Source organism: Doryrhamphus excisus, chromosome 1 (genome assembly GCF_030265055.1).
Source record: "Doryrhamphus excisus isolate RoL2022-K1 chromosome 1, RoL_Dexc_1.0, whole genome shotgun sequence".
In the NCBI taxonomy this organism is placed as follows: Eukaryota; Metazoa; Chordata; class Actinopteri; order Syngnathiformes; family Syngnathidae; genus Doryrhamphus; species Doryrhamphus excisus.
In genome coordinates, this window is record NC_080466.1 from 4,354,761 (window position 1) to 4,373,895 (window position 19,135).

At 42.3% G+C, this 19,135-nt stretch overlaps 2 protein-coding genes across 3 annotated transcripts in view; both read left to right on the plus strand.

Moving 5' to 3' along the window:
• Positions 1-5: 5 nt before the first annotated feature.
• On the plus strand, positions 6-11,839 carry wu:fb80c09 (sarcalumenin). The gene is made up of 8 exons (XM_058073239.1): positions 6-54; positions 3,337-4,437; positions 6,864-6,956; positions 7,063-7,158; positions 7,639-7,755; positions 8,074-8,307; positions 9,120-9,469; positions 9,572-11,839. Exons 2-8 carry the CDS (start codon positions 3,480-3,482, stop codon positions 10,064-10,066), a joined length of 2,343 nt encoding a protein of 780 aa, XP_057929222.1. The 5' UTR covers positions 6-54; positions 3,337-3,479; the 3' UTR covers positions 10,067-11,839.
• A 2,439-nt stretch (positions 11,840-14,278) lies between these two features.
• adcy9 (adenylate cyclase 9) overlaps positions 14,279-19,135 on the plus strand; it is a 38,866-nt gene continuing 34,009 nt past the window's right edge. Inside the window, exons 1-2 of one of the 2 annotated variants that reach the window (XM_058065296.1) lie at positions 14,279-15,414; positions 15,509-17,985. In XM_058065296.1, coding sequence (XP_057921279.1) covers positions 16,119-17,985 — 1,867 coding nt within the window. In that variant the 5' untranslated portion in view covers positions 14,279-15,414; positions 15,509-16,118. The remainder of the gene's footprint in view (positions 15,415-15,508; positions 17,986-19,135) is intronic. The other variant, XM_058065291.1, reaches the window with a different exon arrangement.

Genomic DNA, 19,135 nt, shown 5'->3' on the forward strand with positions numbered 1-19,135 from the left:
AACACTTTTCTTCTCGACTGGTCCTGTTTAACTGAAATGTCTCGTCCGATATACGTACGTACAGTAATACTACTATTTGTGTATAAAAAGCAGTAATTTGCGGTGAGGTTCGTGGCTGGTGAGGCAGTGACACCTTTGGAGGTTTTTTTGTACTGTAGAACAGTGCCATTACTACATGTTATTTCATTTGGAGAGGCCAAGAATAGGCCATAGTTTCCAAGTCGAGCATTTGAGGGCAGTCCAATATTTATGTTGAGTTTATTAGTGGTTATTTGCCAATGTGTAAATGTACTTGGACAATGTTTTTGGAGGGAGTTTAACATTTTTAACAGTTAACAGTGACATCTGTTTAGTTGCCCTTTAATATGGAAAAATCACACAATATAATAATACACTAGAATATTACTGTCCCTTTACAATAAACTAAAAGCTTATTAGTGTTGGAATCCACTGGAGGATCTCCCCAAGCAGCCTATCAGGCTATAAGAACAGTTGCTGTGCCCCACCTCCGCGGGCACATGCCCCCTGACCTTCAGCCAGAGGGGTATATATATCCTGGTAAGAGGAGGGGAAGGCCCCTGGCAGCCAAAATGAAGTCATTGGTGTGTGTGTGCGGCGTTCTGGTTCTCCTGGCTCTGTCTGCTGCAGGTATGGATGGGATGGTTTAGTGTTGGAGGTGTGAGATGTGCCGGTGCATTTTAATTCTTATTGTATAAGTGTTTCATGTCAGGTTTGTGGCAGAAATGGGGGTGCTGGTGTACTACAGGAACAAAAACACACCTTTAGGCACCATCTTGCACACTTGTGATTATGAGTGTTTTGGCTTTTAATGTATTATAGTGCACCGGTGGAGCTTCGTGTTTTTGTTTTTCTGGCCTACAGGATATGTGCAGTACTGTAGCATCAGTCTTTAAGCTGTTTCATGCTCCATTGAGTTTGATTCAGTCAATGAACAATAGGGCTGGTCTTGTGTGCTGTGGGGCAATGGGTAGCTTTAGATTGTAAATGGAAATGTCATAGTCTGAGGGCTTGACTCAGTTAGTCTCACTTAGAACAATAAGTCATTGTGAAATTGTGTTTTTTCCAGTCAATTCAATAGTGTCTGTTTTTTTTGACATATCACAAGCAATTCCCATGACATTAATTAATTAATTTAAATGAGCGCTTTTAGCAAATGCATAATTCAACAATGAAGATGTATGCATAAGTTGTTCATTTAGCAGCACTGGCAGCTTTTTGGGGAGGAGGATACCCTTGTGTGTCCTTGAACAGATTCGTTTTGGACTGCACAGGCAAGCAGCTGTAGTCACATGTCAGGCATTTGTCAGGCTGAATCGTCACCAGATACTCTTTCCCGAATGTATGCATGTCTTTATTACATGAATATGCACAATCAAACTTGAAGTTACATTCAAATACAATTTAAATCTGGCTGCAAAGCTGCTAAATCCAGCCAGCAGGGTCTTTAAAAAAAAAAGATGCATGTTGTACATATATATGTTCACTTATACTTAACGGCCACAATATTAGATCATCCTGTGTAATCTAAGGTCCACATATAGTACATAATTGTAGGCTACCACAAAGTATTCCACTGGACTTCTATTGTATTTTACTTATGAATTCAAGTACACAAATCCACCGGTAGCACAGTACAGTGGGAATGTTGGTAAATTGCAGTATTATCAACCCTTCACCAATGACAGCGGTCTCAATTTTAAAACAATATATGATATTTATATTGTTGCAAGGAATGCATGCAAGCAAGGTAAAGCAGTATTAGCATGGCAGCCTCATGACAATCCCTATGATGGAGAGCATCACATTCCTGGAAAAAAGGAGCAGAAAATACCCCTCCTTCTGTCACTGGGGGACTATTTCTGCTTCAGAAAGGTGACATCCAACAGAGGCACCTGTCTCTTTCTTTCCCCACTTTCTCCACCCCACAGCATCACAGTGAACTTGGTCCCACCGTTACGGACACTTTTCCATTCATCTGGGTTGGGATGACGGCTCCATGGAAGTTACACAGTGGAAATACACAATGAATATGTTTGGGGGTATGAACCTCATGTTCCCTTGGTTACTAATGCTGACAATCTCCTCAGTGAGTGATAAGCTACAAAGCACATCATCTGTAATAAATATCGTAATGTATGATTCACTTGCTTAAAATAGAGGAATAGAGGGCCACTGGAGCTAGGGTCTGGGCAAGGCTGGGCCGCATCAGGTTTTCCAAAAAAAAAAAAAAAAACGCATTTATTGTTCTTATTTTGGAGTCGCCAATTAACCTAGCATGTTTTTGGAATGTGGGAGGAAACCGGAGTACCCGGAGAAAACCCACGCATGCACGGGGAGAACATGCAAACTCCACACAGAGATGGCCGAGGGTGGAATTGAACCCAGGTCTCCTAGCTGTGACGTCTGTGCGCTAACCACTAGATCGCCGTGCCACTAATACACATTAATAACATTGTTAAATCTCCCCGAACATGCAAACTCCACACAAGAGATGGCCGAGGGTGGAATTGAACCCAGGTCTCCTAGTTGTGAGGTCTGCGCGCTAACCGCTCGACCGCCGTGCAGCCCGTTATAGAATTCAATATGTGTGAAAAAGAGTAGAAAGAAGCAGAGCTTATTTAATCCTACCTGTTCAATGTGTTTGCCATTTTTTAATGGTGATAGATAGGAGTGTTTCAGTTGAGTCGACTGAAGTATTTGACGATTACATTTGGGGCAATCTGATTGGACTATTAATCTCGCTGTCCAAACATTTTGATAGAAAAAGTGCCTAATTTGTGCTAATACCGAATCAAAAATGTTGTTTGTGTTTAACAGAAAACCGAGAGCCAGTTTCTTTGAGATGTTTGAGTCACCAATGAGGGATTGGGTTAACTCTGCTCTGCTCTGCTCTGCTCAAATATTACTTATAATAAATATTACTTATAATATTACAGACAAAATTCAACAAATGTATAAAAATCCTTAGTTGACATTTGAAAGCAGGGAACAGCATTTTCCCATTACGCTGTAGTAGAACTCTATTCTTAGGAATTCAAATCCCGACACACACTAAGTGTTAAAACCTGTGCCAGCTACTTACAGCCCTCATTTTTCACACTGTCCCCACCTTGTAACGTGAACTGTGGACATACTTTTAGCTGTCTCACCAGAAGGTCAGAAGCAGTTAAAGAATCTAAAACAATAATGTCTTATTATTAATCACCACTTGATATTCAATAAAATAAAGTCAATAAAAAACATAAAAAAATGACACTTCAACCTATGGAATAAGCATTACCTGCAATTATCCTAATTTCGTGGCCTTGGTTCCAGGGTCCTCCATCCATGATGAGGAGCCACTGGTGCCTCTGCGGGTTCAGGACCCCGAGAGGAAGCTCTTCACCTGTGGGTGCGGCACAACAGAAGAACAGCCGAGCCAGAGCACTTCCAATGACACCCCAGCCCCGGAGAGGCCAATGTGTCAGCCCTGCAGCTCCGCAACTGCAGCATCTGAGGAGCATGAAGTAGAAGAACAGGTAACAAGTCATGTAGAAGAACAGGAAGGAACATCTCTACAGGACATTCTAACAGAAGGGGAGAAGCAAGATGGGGAGTCATCTTATGAATCGCACAAGGAGAAGGTGGAGAATGAATCTGTTGCCTCAACTGCAGAAGAGTTTGCGGATGAGGGAGGAGAAAGCGAAGCAGAGGAAGAGTTTCCTCATGTTGGAGGACATGGTGCTGATCCCGAAGGGGAAGAACCAACAGAGGGACTGGAACCGCATATGAAGGAGGCGAAAGAAGAGGAACAAATTATGCTGAAGAATCTCATGGAGGAGGAAGTCTCACCAGAGAAGATTCCTGACATGGCTGCTGAACCTAGAGAGCCAGAAGAGACCAACTCTGAAACAGAAGTGATACCAGAACATGAAGTCGAATATGACACTGATCCAGAAGTTATGTCAGAACCTGAAGCAGAGTATGAAGCAGAACCAGAAACTGAAGATGATGATACAGAAGCAGAAGCAGATAATACTGAACCAGAACCTGAAACAGAATTTGATGTAGGACCAGACATCACAGATGAGGATGCTGAACCAGAACATAATGCAGAACCAGAAGTGACATTAGAACCTGAGGTAGACGATGGCCCAAATCCACAACCTGAAGCTGTAGATCAAGGTGAACCAGAGGTGGAAGCAAATCCTGAAGAAGAAATACAGAAAATTCCAAATGACACTGAAGTAGAGGCGATTTTACAACCTGAAGCAGAGACGCTGGTCATTCCTGAAGTGGAGATTCCTGAAGAAGTCATACCACAGTTGGTTGAGGAGGCAACAGTGGAAGATTCGGGAGAGGAAACAGTGGAGAAGGCTCCTGCGGTGGAGGACACTCCTGTAGAGGTCAAGGAACCTACAGTGTCTAAGGACGAAGGTAACAAAAGTTAATAATGGGTGCCAAAGGTTTGTTCAGCATGTACTACTGTTTATCTCAATCCAGTTCAGGCATGTCCAACAAGAACGTAAGTAACCTGTCGCAGTTTCTTCATACTTCATACTGTATTTTCCTAGGTAGAGCTTAAAAAAAACAGTTTATAACGTTTAAAGGGGACCTATTATGCTCATTTTTGGGTTCTTTGTATTGAGTTGTGGACTCAACCAGCACAGAAAACTTTCTAGTTCTTCCAGAATCTGCACCTATTCAGCTGTATTTCTTTGGATTTCGTGGTTCCTGTGAAAACAGTCTGTTTTAAGGTTGGTCACAATCGCGAGTCCTTAAAAGGACTTCCAGTTTGTACCGCCACCTGCGAACGGTATAGGAGTTGATCATAAACGCCGATGTATCTACGGCAATGCGGCTAATTTATGACCATATTCTAATCTTGTGACATCGCCTATACTTCAGAAATACTTCTAATCATTTAAATACAGTGCCACTCGCAAGACAGTGAGGAAGCAATAAGCATTACTTACTCTGACTCACGGTGCATCTTGGATAGGATGCTACAATCATCACTCAACAACTTAACACTCAAAAGTAGCTACGAAATATACAACATACATAAGCACCAATACGAGTTCAAAATTTAAAAAAAACAATGATTTTAACTTTTGATTTTAACCCCATCATGCATTCCAGTTAATTGCAGTTAATCGATCAATAGGCTCATTCATTCATTCATTCATTCATCCATTCATTCATTTTGTACCGCTTATCCTCACTGCATTATTAATAGAAATCTAGAATAAACAGACATAAAGTGACTTTAAGTCACCATTGTAGCAAGGAAGTGACAATTCAGACGCAGCCACTTTTTGAGGAAATGGGAAATGTGGTACTTCATTCATTAACGGCAGCAGCATTCCACTTATTTTACAGTATGGTTATATATTTACATTAAAACAAATACTATATAAGTAGCTATGCACAAACCACATCGCATGGTTGCGATCAACATGTAAAGTGTGTGAAGTGTCATGGCATTAAAGGTCTACTTTGTCTCTCCCGGGCATGTCGATCCCTCGGAATATGACACTGTGTGTGGCTGAAGAGGAGTTAGTGGCAAACTCTGGTACAGAAATAAACAGACCAAAATAGCAGAGGAAGTGAATTGACGGTTAGATGTGCAACAACGTGATATAACGGTCAAGCATGTCCTGAGCACAAATGGACCAATCAGTTGTGTCTCAGCAAACCTTTCACATTCGTATCACTAATTAGTTATTCCTTGACTTAATAAACTAAGAACGTGACACCATGAACAAAAACAAAAAGCATCAAAGGTAATAAAAATGACTATCAGTGTTTTCTTGGTATTGGTAATGGTAATGGTAATGGTTTTATTTCATTTGAACATGCATCAGATTACAATTGAATGCATCACATAATCAGTTCCCAGTTCCACATGTCCAAAAGGAGTAGGAAGAAGCAAAGCTTATTAAATCCAACCCCTCCATCTGGTACTTTTACAATCAGTAACTGTTACATTTGTTCACTTCCTGCTTTCCATAATACAGTTTAAGGATTTTTTTTTTCTAATAATGTTCTAATAAAGTACGAGGTGATATGACCATACAATGACATAATGGGTACCATAGTAAGTGTCAATATAGTGATATATATAGCACATCATGACTGGTTCAAGACTCTTCATCCTTGTATTTATACAAACAGTAATGATATCGGACTAACACTTGCATGTGCGAGGCTTACATCAGTGCCATAGTAGAGGAAGGAAGAAAAGGAGTAGGAAGAAGCAAAGCTTATTAAATCCTACCCCTCCATCTGGTACTTTTACAATCAGTAACTGTTACATTTGTTCACTTCCTGCTTTCCTAATATAGTTTAAGTTGTTGTTTTTTTTTAATAATGCACCTCGTACCGAAGTACGAGGTGATATGACCATCCAATGACATAATGGGTACCATAGTGCGTGTCAATATAGTGATATATATAGCACATCATGACTGGTTCAAGACTCTTCATCCTTGTATTTAGCAAACATCAACTGCTTGTATTGTTTCTTGAATTGGCTCATCGTTGTGCATTGTTTGAGGTCCTGACTCAATCCATTCCATAGTTTGATTCCACATACTGAAAAACTATGGCTTTTTAATGTAGTCCTAGCATATAAGTGTTTCAAATGTAGTCCATCCCTTAGATCACATTTCTCCTCTCTTGTAGAGAAGTATTAGATGACATTTTTAGGTAATTGGTTGTTTTTAGCCTTATGTATTATTTTAGCTGTTTGGAAATTAACTATATCAGCAAGTGTGTTTTTTGTATTTATATAATCAGTATTTGGATCAATGGTTTAGTAGCATCAATAACTTTGATTGACAATGTGCTTGTCCAATCAGGAGAAGTAAATGAGGGTCCAGTACTGAGGGACCTCTCCCACATTGAGGACACACTGCGACTGGCTGCTGCCGAACCCTCAGCACAGTTGACAGGTAAGGAATGGAATGAAAATGTGATTTCAGTTGTAAGGTAAAAACACACTACACACTGTGGCATGCGTGGTATAACATATGATCTTCCACTCGTACGTCTTTGTAGCGGCAATGAAGAAGCTGCTGAACATCTACCACACTGCCATCAAACCAGTAGAGCAAGCCTACAGGTACAATGAGCTGCGGCAGCATGAAGTCACAGGTGAGCCACACTCATTATGGCTGCAAGATGTAACAATAATAATAAAGATAATCATTGTTTTGGCGGCACAGCGGTCTAGTGGTTAGCGAGCAGACCTCACAGCTAGGAGACCAGGGTTCAATTCCACCCTCGGCCATGTTCTCACCATGCATGCGTGGGTTTTCTCTGGGTACTCCGGTTTCCTCCCACATTCCAAAAACATGCTAGGTTAATTGGCGACTCCAAATTGTCCATAGGTATGAATGTGAGTGTGAATGGTTGTTTGTCTATATGTGCCCTGTGATTGGCTGGCCACCAGTCCAGGGTGTACCCCGCCTCTCGCCCGGAGACAGCTGGGATAGGCTCCAGCATCCCCCGCAACTCTCGTGAGGAAAAGCGGTAGAAAATGAATTAATGAATGAATAATCATTGTTCTTTTAAAAAAAAATCGGTAAAATCACGAGACAAATTTCTGCTTCTGTTCTCCCTCACACTTTATAGATGGAGAAATCACCTCAAAGCCTATGGTTTTGTTCATTGGACCCTGGAGTGTGGGCAAGTCCTCTATGATCAACTACCTGCTGGGTCTTCATGGCACGTCACAAGAACTCTATACAGGTTAATAATAATAATAATAATAATACTCTTTTCAAATGCACTTTTCAAAGTACTCAAAGACTTTACAGACGAATGGAGTTGAATAAAAGCAAGTAAACAGAGTAAAAGATACATAAAAATACAACATTCATTGGTTAATACACAGTTAAAACATGAGTAAAAGCGGGGTGGGGCACGGCAGTCAGATATAAAAAGTTAGACATTAAAAACAGATTTAAAGAGGTTGGTTTTTAACAATAATTTAACAACATTAAAATGAACATACTTTACATGCAGTAAAGAATATACTTCTATGATATATTTCCACCCCTCTACCAGGTGCTGAACCGACTACGTCTGAGTATACCGTCATAATGCACGGAGAGAAGTTTCGCACCATTGAGGGCATCGTGATGGCGGCCGACACCTCACGATCCTTGTCCCCCTTGGAAAAGTTCGGTCAAGGTTTCCTGGAGCGACTGGTGGGCTTCGAGATGCCCCACAAGCTGCTTGAGAGGGTCACCATTGTCGATACACCCGGCATCATCGAGAACCGCAAACAGCAGGAGAGAGGTAATTCAACATATTTGACATATTTTTGTGGGCGGCACGGTGTACTAGTGGTTAGTGCGCAGGGTTCAATTCCACCCTCGGCCATCTTTGTTTGCATGTTCTCCCCGTGCATGCGTGGGTTTTCTCCAGGTACTCCGGTTTCCTCCCACATTCCAAAAACATGCTAGGTTAATTGGCGACTCCAAATTGTCCATATAGGTATGAATGTGAGTGTGAATGGTTGTTTGTCTATATGTGCCCTGTGATTGGCTGGCGACCAGTCCAGGGTGTACCCCGCCTCTCGCCCCAAGACAGCTGGGATAGGCTCCGGCACCCCCCGCGACCCTTGTGAGGAAAAAGCGGTAGAAAATGAATGAATGAATATTTTCAGGCGGCACGGCGGTCTAGTGGTTAGCACGCAGACCTCACAGCTAGGAGACCAGGGTTCAATTCCACCCTCGGCCATCTCTGTGTGGAGTTTGCATGTTCTCCCCGTGCATGTGTGGGTTTTCTCCGGGTACTCCGGTTTCCTCCCACATTCCAAAAACATGCAACTTAATTGGCGACTCCAAATTGTCCATAGGTATGAATGTGAGTGTGAATGGTTGTTTGTCTATATGTGCCCTGTGATTGGCTGGCCACCAGTCCAGGGTGTACCCCGCCTCTCGCCCCAAGACAGCTGGGATAGGCTCCAGCACCCCCGCGGCCCTCGTGAGGAAAAACGGTCGAAAATGAATGAATGAATGACTTTTTGTGCAGAAATGACTCTCCACAGATATTCTATGAAATTTAAGTCATATATCCCCCCCCCCCCCCCCCCCCCCCCCCATCAGGATACCCTTACAATGAAGTATGCCAGTGGTTCATTGATCGGGCTGATCTCATCTTCCTGGTGTTTGACCCCACCAAACTTGACGTTGGAGGGGAGCTTGAAATGCTCTTCAGACAGATGAAGGGGCGTGAGTCCCAAATCCGTCTCATTCTCAACAAGGCTGACAGTCTCTCCACCCAGGACCTGATGAGGGTCTACGGAGCCCTGTTCTGGAGCATGGCGCCCCTCATTAACGCCACAGAACCTCCTCGGGTGTATGTGAGCTCTTTTTGGCCTCTGGACTACGTTGTAGATACTAGCCGGGACCTCTTTATGAAGGAGGAGATCTCTCTGCTGGAAGACCTCAACCAGGTATAACTTTTCATATTTATTGTATGTGCAAGTACGTGCGTATATTTCTGTTGCCCCCAACAAAGCAGAGGAAGTCCTAATTTCTGGGTCTTGTTCCTGCAGGTGATTGAGAACCAGATAGAAAATAAAATAGCGTTCATCCGTCAGCATGGCATCCGTGTTCGCATCCACGCCCTCCTTGTGGACCGCTACCTCCACACCTACTACGACAAGCTGGGCTGGTTTAATGACCCCCACGAGGTGTTCCACGACATTGTCACTGACCCAGACAAGTACTACATCTTCAAATCCATTCTGGCCAAGACCAACGTCAGCAAGTTTGACCTGCCTAGCAAGGAGGCCTATCAGGATTTCTTCGGCGTAAATCCCATGTCCAGCTTCCAGCAGCTCTCCTACCACTGCAGCTGGACCGGAGGCTGCATGCTGGATCGTTTAGAGAAGGCCATCTCACAGGAGCTACCGAGTCTACTCATGAGTGTTAGTAAGGACGTGCCTGTTCCGACCAAACCTGCCCCCACACCTCAGACCCCGCTATCCGCCACCTGTGAGGGCCCTGAATGTGAGGAGAAACCCAAAAACCGTTGGAGGAAGCAGTGAGATGGATGGGAACAGCGCAGAATGAGAAGGCACAGAGGCAGATGGCAACAGCCTTGGGGCTTTTCTGCACGTTCTAGAAACTGAACATGGGGAGCCAAACAAAAAGTGGTACTCTGCACACCTGGGTACAAAAACACCTAAAAATACATGGTAATGATAATGGTAATGGTTTTATTTCATTTGAACATACATCAGATTACATCCCATAATCAGTTCACAGTTCCACATGTCCAAAAGGAGTAGGAAGAAGCAAAGCTTATTAAATCCTACCCCTCCATCTGGTACTTTTACAATCAGTAACTGTTACATTTGTTCACTTCCTGCTTTCCATAATACAGTTTAGGTTTTTTTTTTGTTTTTTTTTAATAATGCACCTCGTACCGAAGTACAAGGTGATATGACCATCCAATGACATAATGTGTATCATAGTAAGTGTCAATATAGTGATATATATAGCACATCATGACTGGTTCAAGACTCTTCATCCTTGTATTTACTTCTCAGAACTTATTTATGTTGGATTAAATGGATTTTTCCAATTATAACACTTCAACTAGTCTTAGAATAACATTAAATCATGTTAAATTATATTGATAGAGAGGATATCTAAAATGTTGTCAGCTTGACAAAAGAATGAACTAAATTCATGGAACAAATATTGAACCACCATGGTTAAAATAGCTCATAAGAGTTTAATTTTTTGGCAGTATAATGCCATTGCCAGTGGCGGAGCTACAGTCACTCTCCGGCCACCCTACTGGCCATCTAGACAATAGAGGTATCAACATAAGACCACCTCTGTGTGAGTAATGGTCTCACCTTGGCCACCTCAATGAAAAATGTCTGACTCCGCCTATGGCTGTATCTTTATCAAGAGAACTATGGAATTGGCCAAATACTTAAATTACAAATACTTAAACCTTATGAACTACCTGTCTTTACATCATTGTATTTATTCACACAAATGTCCCACATGGGCACCAGTGAAGTGTCCTTAAAACCTATGCAGGATTACTAGAAGGTGCACCATACACTCAGTTGTGGTTGATGAAGATGTCATCTTAGACATTTTAATGTTTCCATTTCCAACACTAGTACTAAAATCATGTGTATTGTTCTTTGAATAATACATTAAAGCCTTTATATACCATCTGCATGACATATAGTCTTCCATGAAGGCATTCTTTCTTCATTTAGATCCGTTTTATTTTGAGTAAAAAATATTTTCAAATATACTCTGCTCTGTTTCCTATTTTAGGATACTAAGTCACCACTGTGAATGAAAAGATATTTAACTGTAAGATCCTTATATACTGTATATCCTTGCTGACTGTGGATTTTTAATGTTAATTGCATCAGTTTGTCTGCTAATAAACAGTCACAGAGAAAGAAGGATAGATACTTTTGACTGGTTTGTGCCTGCAGAGCCCAAAATGTCCACTGGAAGGCGCCGCCAATGTATTTGTTCAAGATATCAGGGAAATTTACAGAATTACCAGTGAGTCAACACCATCCTCCTTGGATGGCACTACAGTAGGGGTCTCAAACTCAAATTACCTGGGGGCCACTGGAGCTAGGGTCTGGGCAAGGCTGAGCCGCATCAGGTTTTCCAAAAAAAAAAAAAAAACGCATTTATTAAAAACAGAAAAATATACAAACTTTTTCAGTGCTTTGGTTCCGATTTTCTACAATAAAAGCTCTGATAAAACATTCCACTGTTCTCAAATATCTTCATTTTTATTTTTCTGCACAAAATAAGATGAAAAATAAATAAACAAATCAAGAATAAAGAAAATCAATCAGTAATAAATAAATATAATAATAATAATAAAACGGCAAATAATAAAAACTTAAGAAACCACATATAGTTGGTGGGTAGACAAATTATTTTTTTTCAGATTAAAATGAACAAAGCATTATTAGAGCCCTGTAGACATGACAAAACACGACTATAGTCACATTTATACTCTTTTTATTTACAACATATTGCGCAACTGCAGGGTCTTGAGACACATGCTAACTCGCAAACTAGAGAGCTAGCGACCTAAACGCTAGCCTCCAAGTTATTTCCTTAAATAGCCAAAAACTTACCACTTCCACACGGATATGGAGGATAACTATTAACAGTTATTTAACCTTTAACATGAACATTAATCAAACGTAATATTTTTTTCTGGGTACATGATACCATACAGCATCCATATCAAACTTGCGCGGGCCGCACTGACATTAAACTTTCATATCAAGGCGGGGGCCTCAAACTACTGTCCTGCGGGTCACATTTGGCCCGCGGGCCGCGTGTTTGAGACCCCCATTGTGTAAGCACGCGGAATATGTGTTTACCGAGCCCCTGTCCAAAGTGCTAATACCATCTTTATCAGAGCATCTTTATGAGCACTATGAATTGGACGCTCTTGAACATAAGCACACGCATGCACACGCGTGCACACGCCGCCCACATGCCATTGGTACACACACTTGAACAATGCACACAAGGTTATGGTTTATTGGAATCATATTTGATGTGTTATTGCCAAGAAAGGACAAGCATACAAACACACCCACGGTGAATCAGCTCAGTTAGTGTGTTTATAGTCTTGCTGCCAGTTCCCAGTCATCACATTGCTGACTTCCAAATGCAAAAACTGCTCTACAGTGTATCCAGTACTGTCTCTCATAAAGTCAATACGCCGTTCACAAACACGGTTAATTGGCGACTCCAAATTGTCCATATAGGTATGAATGTGAGTGTGAATGGTTGTTTGTCTATATGTGCCCTGTGATTGGCTGGCGACCAGGCCGGGGTGTACCCCCGCCTCTCGTCCAAAGTCAGCTGGGATAGGCTCCAGCATACCCCTGCGACCCTAGATTAGCGGTATAGAAAATGGATTTTCAGTGGATAGTAAATCTATGCTGTACACAGACTACTCTAAAGTTTAATTCCTATAGATCTGTACCTTGATAATTAAAATCTTTCTTTAAATGTGAGTTATGTACTGACTTTTGTGAGATTGTGTGATTGTCTTAACTCTGTTGTGAATTTAAAAAATAGCATTACATGAATATAACATATATAAATAGACACTGTATGTTGTTTCAATCCATATTTTAATCCCAATTGCCAATTTCAAGAATATGAGTAGTTTAATATTTGTTCATAAAGACTAATTCATCTGTTTTGCTGATGTGAAAAGGCATTATATTTACATATATATATATATATATATATATATATATATATATATATATATATATATATATATATATATATATATATGTATGTATGTGCATGCAGGACACACACAATACAACTCCATGATTCCAACCCCATTAATAAAGCAATCAATTGTATTGTAATCAGTTGTATTTCTAAATATACTAAATATGTCTAAAAAAATTAACATATTTTGAGTTATTTTTGTGAAGTACATAATTGCACATGTGTTCATCAGATTCTTTTGAGAATCTACAATATAAATAGTCATGTAAAATAAAGAAAACACATTGAAAGAGTAGGTGTGGCCAAACCTTTGGCCTGTACTGTACTGTACTGTACACATATACTGTATATTACAGTCAAATATATACTCTCCTTTAAAATAGAACACTTGTGATGTCTCAAACCGGAAAGAACAAAGTACAAATGAGGCAGAAAAGTTGATTGGTGGTGGCTCCTCCTTTAAAGCCAGCTACTGACATGTGACCTGAACGGACACCCACAGTGGACACCCACCCAGCAGGCAACAGCTGTGTCAATACCACGGAGACAGACAGAAACAAAACGGAAACTAAGAAGGTAGTTTCAAAATAAAAGAACTATAACATTGGAGTTTGACGTGATTTAAATGTATTAAACGCAATTTTTTCATCATAAAGTTGTATTATTTGTATTATTTTACTGTACCAAACAAATAAATGTTCACATGTTAGTGTTTGATTCTAAGTTATCCATCGGTGAGTTGTTTATGTGTGATCTACAATTGGCTGGCGACTAGTCCACGGTGTACCCAAAGTCTTAAGCGGTATCGAACATGGATGAATAGATGTTAAAGTGTGTAGACATCCTATACCCATCCATTCATTGTCTAAAACAGGAGTTCTCACCTGAGACTCATGTTTTCATTTTTTGGGTAAAAAGAGTTGTTCTTACCGGAAATAGTATTTTGTGTTATGTTATGGCGCTTGACAAGGCTTCTCTCTCCATCCAGCACCGCCACAACAGCTGGGGGAGGATTTCCGAGTCCGTCACAGCGAAGATGGTGGCAACTCCAGGCGTGTGGATGTTCCGTTCCCCCGGATAAGACGGTACAACAGCCGTAAGAGCCTCCTGGACCGGGGTCGAGTGTACTAAACCGGAGAAGCTAGCCTTTGAGAGAGGATACAAAGGCGGGTTGGAAGACGACACAAACGAGCCTTTAACAGGCAATGTGTGTGTGTTTGTTGGACATATGCATGCCAGCAGAAACTAGAACCATCTAGAACCGGAGCAGTGATAAGAAGTCTGTTTTTTGACGCTTTTGGATTTTTTTTTTAAACCAAGGATATAAGATTTCCTCTTATTTGCTTATGGTTTTTTTTTCTTCGCCCAGGGGGAAATGCGAAGGGAGGAAACGGAGCTCCAAATAACCACAGTCCTCACTGGGTCTCCTCTCCAAATTCAGGAAATACGGCCTGGGAAAAAAAAAAAAGTTTGGGAGTTTTTTTTTTTTTTTTGCAAACAAAATGGGTGCTACGGCTTGACGTGCACGACTTGAATTGAAAGTAGTTAATTTTTCACAAGCACCGCATTTACTGGAGTGCAATGCCACATAACGGGGGTAAAGTGTTCACATGTTAAATACCCGGTTGTGTTGTTATTGCAGAGACTTTTAATCATCATTACTATTTATAGAGCAGCCTCGACCCCGGGCTGTTGCTCGTATCTTGTATGTTTTGCCAACTGTGCGCAACAAGTTGCAGACACTCCCAGCAGAGGCAAAGCGACGCTAATTTGGGCCAGTGGAGGCTATTTCCTGCGCTTGTCTTTTCGGATTACACTCTCGGAATAGCACTTACCCCTCCCCGGCCCTCTTTGGAATACAGAGAGGGGGGACAAACGCAAGAGATCCGGAGAGGGAGTTCAGGAAAGGACGGGGCTGGATCCGTGGGAATAGGCCTGCCTGTTTGCTGCTTCCCTGCCTGCCAGGCCTCATATGTACTGGCTGGATTCTGGTCTTGGACTAGGCTCCGGAATAACACTGTCAGGAAGATTTGTAAGACCAAAGGTGGAAGAAGAGAATGCAGGGAAATCTAAGAGTTCAGTACATTACATGCGAAGGAATGCACAAAGTCAAGTCAACATTTTGAAGGTTGGATTTATGGTTTTTTTTTCTGTATATTTTTATATGTAACTCATATTATTGCATAGAGCTGCACTAATGGAGTTTTTTTTTTAAAGTGAAGGTGTCATTTGTTGCAGGGACTCTTGTGCAACCGGTGATAGCCCACATCTGGATGTGCTCACACACAATGCAGCCCTGGACCTGACAAACTGCGGACAATAAGTCTGTGTGGATTTTCTCGTCTGCGTGACTTTGTGATGTCAACAACGCACTCCATCGGAGTCCATTTCCAGTTTTGACGTCAGGTGATCAGGACCCCCTTGCAAGTCACTTCCGAGAAAGATGAAAGTCAGACGGAGAAGTGACTGTTGTTTTGCTGGAAAGAACCCCGGACTCAAACCCAGATGCTCTTTGCAGAATGATGCATGTAATGTGAGCGATGACGTAAATCCAGAGTCTCATCATGAGCGGCTCGCTAAACTGGAACGGCGCGTCTGGAGCGAGTGAGTGTTCCAGCTACTGCGTGCGTAGCAAAGACAAAGTCTGCGTCTTGTGCAGTCTACTATCAGTGTGATTATTCCAGCAAAACCCCCCCTCGTCCCCCCACGTGGACATCCACCTATCACAACGGGGGCCACATGTGAACACGCGGCGCCCACGCACCCTCGTCTTAATTGCCTGAGCACTATCCATCAGAAGCTATTAATATTTAACTCCTCTCCAGCGTCAATATGGCCACGCTGCGAGATCATCAACAGCTTCACATGCACGGCACGCAAGTGAGCTGCAACTCCAGCGGGGGCCGTGATGTGACCGTGCAGATCACCGACAACATGCAGTCGACCGCCAGTGTCGGAGCGGGCGCCAGAAGCTGCGAAGATAGGAGCAAAGTGAACCTTAACCTCCACAAATACAGTATTTCCTCCAGCTGCAGCTCCGCCGACTCCAGAATTGTAATGACATCCACGACGAGGGTTCACCGGAAAGCGCCGCCACTTTTCGAACGCTCCGCTGCGCAGTGCTGGGACCCCAAGTTTGACTCCACGATCCTGGAAGAAGCGTGCCAGGAGAGGTGTTTCCCTCAAACTCAGCGGCGTTTTCGATATGTACTGTTCTACCTAGCAGTGGCAGCCGTTCTCTGGGCGGTGTACTTCAGCGTTAATAGCGACCGCTGCCCACCCATGAACTTCGTAGCCCCCACGGCCTCCTTTTTGGTCCTTTTAGCGCTCCTTTTTTTGTTCACTTTAACAAAGTACTACACACAGCTGTACAACCAAACCTCCTTGTTCTTGATTGCAGTCACCTTCGCTATAACCTTGGCACCCCAGATACAGACTGCAGGCTACACCGAGTTGGAGTGGGCTCACCGTGTTAATGCATCGTACCAATTTCCAGACGCCCCCGCATCGCCGTGCATCTCCCCGGTGGCAACATTTTCTCTGTGTATAGAAGTCCTCTTATTGCTATACAGTGTCCTCCACGTACGACTCTATGCCTCAGTCATGCTGGGCTTCTTATACTCCATTTTATTTGAGGCGTTAGGGTGGCTGCCGTTACTTCACAGAAGCGACGTTTCCACCGAATGGGGGAGGGATTTAGGGGGTTCCAACTCCAACTGGGAAACGGACACTCTGCACTGGCTCGGTCCAGCCAAAGCGCTGCTCCACTTGTGCGCCCACATTATCGGAATCCACTTGTTTATTATGTCAGAAGTGCGTTCCCGTAGCACTTTTCTCAAAGTAGGACAAGCCATAATGCACGGTAAGGACCTCGAAGTGGAGAAGGCCCTGAAAGAGCGTATGATCCACTCGGTCATGCCTAGACGTGTCGCAGATGAGTTAATGAAGCAAGGTGACGACGAGGGCGGTGGGAGCGAGAACTGCAGCAAGCGTTATTCTTCCGGTGCATGTTCCGCCTCGGCTGTTTCAGTGGGAGGAGGCGGAGGAGGCGTTTGTGGCGCTTCGCCACCCCAAAGTACCACGAGCCCCAAGAACCACCCTCATAACAACCACAAACGGAAGAAGACCTCCATACCGCGGGGCCAGATAATATTTCGACCTTTCAACATGAAACGTATGGAACCTGTTAGCATCCTCTTTGCAGATATAGTGGGCTTTACAAAAATGTCTGCCAATAAGTCCGCACCCGCTTTGGTCGGACTTTTAAATGATCTCTTCGGACGCTTTGACCGTCTTTGTGAGCTAACCTGCTGTGAGAAGATCAGCACCCTGGGTGATTGTTATTACTGCGTAGCAGGCTGCCCTGAACCCAGACCGGACCATGCCTACTGCTGTGTCGAGATGGGTCTCGGCATGATCCAGGCCATCGAACAGTTCTGCCAAGAGACATGTGAGACCGTGAGCATGCGTGTCGGCGTCCACACCGGCACCGTGCTGTGCGGTATTTTAGGAATGAAGCGCTTCAAGTTTGACGTCTGGTCGAATGATGTCAATCTGGCAAACTTGATGGAGCAGCTCGGCGTGGCAGGGAAGGTCCACCTCTCGGAAGCCACCGCTCAATTCCTGGATGACCGTTACCAGCGTGAGGACGGACGAGTGGTGCAAAGAGCCGGCGAGAGTGTCGTGGAGAAACTAAAGGGTGAGTAAATGTTTACCTCTCACTTACTTAGAAATGAGACTTTTAAAGCACCGGAGGTTTAAAGTCTGATTTAAACATGTGAACCTTAGTCCTCGACCACAGAGGCGAGCGTGGGGTCACAGTGTGCCTTCACAACTCTAAAGTATGTTATCTGACTAGCTTGTCTTGTTTTGGAGATCACGATGATGAGATTAAATGATTAGAGCACCAGAAAGAGGGAACATTTGGCTTTATAGTGATTGAATACTTTTGTATACATAGGACAATATTGTATTCGAATGGCGTGTTACTACCCCACCCTTCCATAAGTGGGTCAAAAATGACCCGGTCAGGTTGTTTTCTTGAAATATCTTCGTAATGAAAAATTTGTATCATTTCATAATCCAGGTATTCCTCAAAAAACATATTTTTGATATGATGCCATTCACATTTTTAACTTAGCTTTTATACATTTTAAGAAATGTTTGTTTTTGTGTTACTACCCCAACCTTCCAAAAGTGGGTCAAAAATGACCCGGTCAGGTTGTTTTCTTGAAATATATTCGTAATGAAAATTTTTTATCATTTCATATTCCAGGTATTCCTCAAAAAACATGTTTTTGATATGATGCCGTTCACATTTTTTACTTATCTTTTATACATTTTAAGAATTTTTTGTTTTTGTGTTACTACCCCGACCTTCCAAAAGTGGGTCAAAAATGACCCGGTCAGGTTGTTTTCTTGAAATATCTACATAATGAAAAATTGTTATTACATATTCCAGGTATTCCTAAAAAAACATGTTTTTGATATGATGCCGTTCACATTTTTAACTTATCTTTTATACATTTTAAGAAATGTTTGTTTTTGTGTTACTACCCCAACCTTCCAAAAGTGGGTCAAAAATGACCCGGTCAGGTTGTTTTCTTGAAATATCTTTGTAATTAACATTTTTTATCATTTCATATTCCAGGTATTCCTCAAAAAACATGTTTTTGATATGATGCCGTTCACATTTTTTACTTATCTTTTATACATTTTAAGAAATTTTTGTTTTTGTGTTACTACCCCAACCTTCCAAAAGTGGGTCAAAAATGACCCGGTCAGCTTGTTTTCTTGAAATAACTTCATAATGAAATTTTTTTATCCTTTCATATTCCAAGTATTCCTCA